The sequence below is a fragment of the Limulus polyphemus genome, unplaced genomic scaffold (assembly GCF_000517525.1).
Source record: "Limulus polyphemus unplaced genomic scaffold, Limulus_polyphemus-2.1.2 Scaffold3926, whole genome shotgun sequence".
In the NCBI taxonomy this organism is placed as follows: Eukaryota; Metazoa; Arthropoda; class Merostomata; order Xiphosura; family Limulidae; genus Limulus; species Limulus polyphemus.
Genome location: NW_013669536.1, coordinates 97773 through 104681, shown reverse-complemented (window position 1 = coordinate 104681; position 6909 = coordinate 97773). Strand labels below are relative to the sequence as shown.

The window sequence follows — 6909 nt, the reverse complement described above, 5'->3', positions numbered from 1 at the left end:
TACAGATGTGTAACTGACAGAATTCAAGGGTCATTCTTAATAGTTCAACACCTACATATAATGGAAAAAAAACCTGGCAAAAATAAAAATACACATATTACTTGTAAGTTTAATCTCAAACAACAAACTGTACAAGGTATACCAAATCACACGTGACATCTTAAGTGTCCCTACCTTACCTTCTAAAACATAAAGCAACAAGCTTTACAAAGTATAGCTGTAACAATTCTTACCTAACTGTACTAGTGCTGGAAGGACTATCTTGGACAGACTCTGAATGAACCACTGAGCAGGTTGATGAAGGTAGGAGGGACAAGTCAGACTGGTGAATAATATTAATAAATATCAACTATAAAATGTTTAAAACGCATGATAGAGCAATACTTATTTAAGTGTAAAAGCTAAAAAAAAATATTTATAAACAACACACTTCTTGGGAATACAAAGACAAACAAAATACACGATCTAAATGACCAGATAAATCTTCCATTGATGATGTAGGACCTGGCTAAAGAAAGGAATGCTGCAGTTTCTATATATACACGGAGATTTAAAACATGATTGCTAAAACATCTATTTTAGTATCTACAGGAAAAGCTGAGAGTTTGGTTACTGGAAAAATCAACAATGTTCATCTAAGGCTTAGGAGATGTTTATTAAAATATCTATTACAGAGCCTATGCATAAATGGGGTGGTGTAGAGGATGGTTATTACACGATCTACTACAGTACTTGTATGTAATTAAAACGTGCCAGTACCCATATGTGAATGTACAACAAACTATTTTACTCGTACATATAATTTATAATATAGTTTACCGAAATAAACAACAACAAAATACAACTGGAGTTTTGATGGTTTCAAAGAAACAAATATACATTAAACAGGCAACTAAGTTTAAAATTTTGTAATTTTGAACTTATCTCAGAGAAAAAGTTTCCCATTCCACTGAATGAGAAAAAAAGACATTATAAACAACATCACAGGTAAGTGCCGATCACAACAAATCAGCCAATAAAACTTGTCATTTGGATATATTTATTGTTATTGACCAGTCTTACAAATCACACACCTAGATCAGGCTACCCAATTGGTTTAATAATGACTGACACTGAAACTGTGAAATAAATTCTTCTTGTGATACTATTGCCAATACGAACTAATGCCATCAGGTCATTTACTGATTCATTTGAAGAATATTTATTGTTATTGACCAGTCTTACAAATCACACACCTAGATCAGGCTACCCAATTGGTTTAATAATGACTGACACTGAAACTGTGAAATAAATTCTTCTTGTGATACTATTGCCAATACAAACTAATGCCATCAGGTCATTTACTGATTCATTTGGATATATTTATTGTTATTGATCAGTCTTACAAATCACACACCTAGATCAGGCTACCCAATTGGTTTAATAATGACTGACACTGAAACTGTGAAATAAATACTTCTTGTGATACTATTGCCAATACGAACTAATGCCATCAGGTCATTCATTTACTGATTCATTTGAAGAATATTTATTGATTGTTTAGATTCTGCGAGTTGTGAAGTGTTTGTTTTTTGACAGTAAAATGGAAAGAATGTGAGTTGATGAAAAGCAGATCAAACAAGTCCTGATAATGAGTACCAGTGAGAACCTGCAAAATTTCACTTTTGTTCATGAACATGGAAGGTTTAAAGAATGGTTAGAAAGAAATCTACAACAATAGTTACATGTTCATGAAAAGTTTAGGGCATGGTTACAAGAAGTTCTTCTACAGTAGTTACATGTTCAGGAAAAGTTTAGGGCATGGTTACAAGAAGTTCTTCTACAGTAGTTACATGTTCAGGAAAAGTTTAGGGCATGGTTACAAGAAGTTCTTCTACAGTAGTTACATGTTCAGGAAAATATCTGCTATAGTACCTACATTTATTTGATTGCATAAATATTTCTCAATTTTCTGCTATTTGTATACAAACTTCTCAGTTCTCTTACCTGTGTTGTACAGATGCTACTGCTTTTCTGTGTAGTCCTAATAAAACAAAAATAAAATTAGAATCTTTTCTGGATGATATTCAAGTATCACAAGGTAGCTAAACATCTTGTAAAGATAAAGAAATATCATATCCCAAGTGTATCAAACTCTATTTCAAAATAGGTAAAAAATCACTTCAAACCAAAAAGAAAAATTCTTATGATAAAGAATGCCTTAAATGACAAGCATGATTTCTAGTGGTATTATGTTTTTATGCTACATTCAAGTAAGACTGGAATAATTTAAATCATATTATTCCAGTACACGTATATATGGTTAGTCAAGAATGGTGCGACTTAAACTAAATCACTCTCATTGTTATTACTTGAGTGAGTAAGGAAGCACATTATGCTAATATAATACACGTTCATTTGTCTTCTTTGGGTATCAATAAAACTCTTCCTTTCGCTTACCTATTGTCTTATTGTTAATTATATTTCATACATATATTACTACAGAAACAAGTGTTTACGAAGTTAACATTTTCCTTACTTTGAAATAAATAAATAAAGTTATTAAAGAAAAGTTATTTTGAATGAATAAATAAAGTTATTAAACAAAGTTATTTTGAATGAATAAATAAAGTTATTAAACAAAAAAGTTATTTTCAATGAATAAATAAAGTTATTAAAGAAAAAAGTTATTTTCAATGAATAAATAAAGTTATTAAAGAAAAAGTTATTTTCAATGAATAAATAAAGTTATTAAACAAAAAAGTTATTTTCAATGAATAAATAGTTATTAAAGAAAAAAGTTATTTTCAATGAATAAATAAAGTTATTAAACAAAAAAGTTATTTTCAATGAATAAATAAAGTTATTAAACAAAAAAGTTATTTTCACAATATATAAGAATATTGAGAATATATCTAACATAACTTGAAAATTGGAGATGATCAGGAATTTTGAAAATGATTTTTAGAAGTCAGCATCACCAAATTACACAGAAACAGTTGCATTTTTTCTAGTAGCAAAGAGATTTTTTGTTGTTGTTTCTAGCTTTACCTTTCACAAGGTTCTTCAGAATTACATACCAGACATTCTGGACTTTATATTCTTGTAAGTTGTAATGCACACCAGCATTAAATATACTAGTCATAGGTACCCATGTAAGCAGATTGCCATGCACCTACACTATTTAATTAAATGAATCAGGGTCAACCACAATAAATCACTATGTTAATGTAGTTGCCCCAAGCTGGTCAACAGAGGAATGGAGGTGTTGTGATGATCTGTTAGTGTCATCTTACTTGTGCAAACTATTGCTCAAATTATTTTTTATGCAAGTGCAAACTCATAGAAAATATTTCTTTATTTCTTTGGAATAATATTTTAAAATTGTAAACAGCTCTGAAATTTTACAAATTTCATACTTTCTAAAGGTGTATACAAAACCTGTCAATATTTAACATTTCAGTCAATTAAGCCCTATAAATACAAGGATATATTTTTTCAATTAAATAAATTGGTCTCACTTAATAACTTTAAATTACTACCACTGTAGTGATACTTCTATGATTCAATTTCTTTAAGGTATGCTTATCAAATAACTCAAAATTCCATACTTCTTAATTTAGCAAAATTAAATAAAAATTCTGAAAATTTTTTTATTGGAGTTTTAATTGACCTAAAATTAAAAAGGCCATGAATAGACTATACAAAAAAATAGTTTTTAACTTGATCACAACAGGTTATGTAATTAAATATTACCTAAAAAATGTATTTCTGTAATACAATTTTCTTTCTTTTTTGAACTACCCATATTATTCTCCGAGTAGATTATGTTAATTACTTTTTTTTATTGAAACTAGCTAAAAGAGAGAGATTTTTAAGAAACTTTAAAGATATGCATCACGGTGCTGCTACCTTCTGAGCAGAACAATAAAAGTCAAAATTTATTCTTGATTAACAAATTTATTTTCCTATTATATTTCAATTTTATAATTACAACCATCTTGAGTTCTTTACAAGTTTAGTTAATGTATTTTCAGATTTTTAAAGTTCCTGCTACAAGCTAAAGACACTCAAAACCCTCCTTTTTAACAGAGTAAATTATAAATATTTTTTGAATGTCAACCAATTTACACAGTTTTTCAGTCCTTTATGATACGAAACGGAAACCATTTTTTAATTGTTTTACAACTATTTTTGAATATCTTTCTCTTTACTGGACATAAAAATTTATAACCTTACATTGTTGAAGATGTAATATCATCTTGGTCGTCACTAGAGTTTATTACATCTTGCTCTTCTTCTTTATCATCTAGTAGAGTAAAAAAAAAATTGTTGAATTTTTTTGAAATAAAACAGAAATATGAGAGACTTTCCAATGTATTTTTGTACTTAAAATACAAATGATCATTCAATACATGTTATAACATGAGTTAATACAAAAGTCTGAAATGGTAAGATCAAAATAAATGTGATGAAATATTTACAATACATAGCCAGGGATTAATCAATATGTAAGAAAATTACATAATTTCTTAATTCTTTATATTTTTTGCTGATGTTAGTGAAAGAAAATTGGCTGAATTTCAGAAAAATCACTATATATATTTTGCAAATCAATGATGTTAATTGCAAGAGCTGAACAAATTCCTTTGAATTTCATTCTTAAATAGAAACAGTCATTCTCTAACAAATACCCTTTTCACCAAAAAACATGTAACATAATTTCACTGATGAGTTATATTATTTTGGGCTGCTACTTCTTTACAACTATGAAAGAAAAACATACAGCTATGTAATACTAGAAGCCAGCTAAAACTTTTAGATATATATAACAATTCGAGTACAGGGTACATAACATGCAAGTCCTCCAAAACTATGAAAATGAAATTCAAAATCTTATTGTCTTGAATACATCTGTGAACCTGAATACTTACTATGGAAGATAAAAGTTTATATATAAATATATCTCCTGACATAATATAAATATACTACTGTTGTAATATGGTTTATCATTTGGTGTGTTCTTTTGAACTATTTGGCAAAAGTAATGCTAAGTTCAATCTGTGAAATGATAATAACTTTATTTATTTATCTAATAAGCATTTGCTTCAGTCTCATTCAATTGTAAGTCTAATTTCTTAATTAAACTTTTCAACATCAGCTCCAAAATTATTATAGGCCTAACTTGAAATACAATATTTCAATAGAAATTCTGAAACTAACGATAGATATGACTTACTTAGTTTAGATCATTAAACACACACACTATGTCACTGAATAACTTATCTCACACTGAACTAACTAAATCATCACTGATTATCTTCACTTACATTGTAACCTTGTTTCTTATTACAGGAAGCTTCTCGATTCTTAACTTTCATGATCTTTGGTTTAGACACCTGTCCTTTTTAATTCTGTAAACCATATCATTGATTCTTTTTAGTGCAGAATATGGCTCTTCTCAGTACGTGCTTAACTTTGGAGTTTTTCTTTTCTTGCATTGGGATTGAATAGCCATATTATGTCACCTCAATGATATATCCAGTCTAATGAGCATTAGCATCATAGTGGCTTTTATTTTTATTACAACCTGATTTAAGTCTTTTACATGTGAAGTCATGTATGACATTTCTAGTCTACAAGTCCATGAGAGCTCATCAGACCCTCAGGATATGCTGGAGTGTTTGATACCACTATACCCCAGTCATTAGATGTAGATTTATTCCTAATACAAATATTTCATTTCTTGGTAATACAATGAATATCCTCCTGTTTTTATTTCAAACTCTAGTGTAGTGAACTTGAAACACCTGGTCATAGACTGTGAAGCTAGCCTAACCTAGCACCAATGTCTCTGCATGAAATCAGTTCCCAATATGCACTCTTCCTTGATGTTAATTACCCACAAACTATGAGGTGTAGAGAAACACCCTACCATAAGGGCAACTTCCAGCTTTCCTCTTCTTGATTTATGTCCATCTGTTGTTCACATCAGTCTCTTTTCCTTCATCATCTTTGGAGACAAATTCCTACCTTTTCATTGCCAAATAAGGTCAAAATATTGTAGTTGCACAAACCAATGTTGATCAACATACTGAAAGGCTTCCCATCAATATATTCATGGACTAGTTTCTATAAATAGTGGATTTCTTATCTCATTTGGGTCAGGTGTGGTATTCTCAGCTGAACTTTGTCTAAATATTAAACTAAATATTAAACATTCTTATTTTCAGTAAAGCTTTATATAATATTTGTTATTTTCTTTACTGTAACATTATACTTGATTCTCCAGGCTGTAGGTAAATAATCAAAGTATAATGAAAATACAGATTGCAAATGCAAAATAAAATGTATAGTATTGTTAGTATTGATCACAAAACTTCAAAGTACTTATGGTCAGAGTTTACACATCTCACCTTTTCACACTTATTTTCTGTAGTTATTTTATTGTTAGCAGATGAGTTAAAAACTAGAAGAAACAAAATGAATAGTGCTCTGTCCTTTTCAATATGGACAATGAAGGTCTAGAGTAAATCTCCTGAGAGTTTCTTCTAATCTTTTTACGCCAATTTCCTATTGTTATTATACTGTTAGCGGCTGAAGTAGAAACCTGCCTAATATAAAGCAATGAATCACTGTTCCTGTTTAGGTGTTACTGTACTTTGAATACTTTGACACTGTCAATCTATCTATATACTACTAAAACTCTGAGATTGTTTGTTTGCTTGTCTGTAATTAAATACAGCAAAAAATGGCGCACAATAGCGCCATATTTGTAATGAAATGAAAGCAAATTTCGTTAAAATCAAGCCATGGGTTGCCAAGTTAGCCCTGTTTTTCGGGGCACTTTTATGAAATTTCTAGATCAATTTTAAGTACGCTAGATGGCGCCACATATCGGTTTATCTTTAGTTTTCCACCTGATGAACC

The 6909-nt window shown here is 29.5% G+C and overlaps 1 protein-coding gene across 1 annotated transcript in view; it reads right to left on the bottom strand.

Annotated features, from left to right (window-relative positions):
• Positions 1–233: 233 nt before the first annotated feature.
• Positions 234–6909, bottom strand: part of LOC106470290 (MORC family CW-type zinc finger protein 2-like) — a gene marked incomplete at both ends in the record, with an annotated part of 104201 nt that continues 97525 nt past the window's right edge. Inside the window, 3 exons of the mRNA XM_013930836.2 lie at positions 234–322; positions 1987–2023; positions 4219–4288. Of these exons, the coding sequence (XP_013786290.2) occupies positions 234–322; positions 1987–2023; positions 4219–4288 (196 nt within the window). The remainder of the gene's footprint in view (positions 323–1986; positions 2024–4218; positions 4289–6909) is intronic.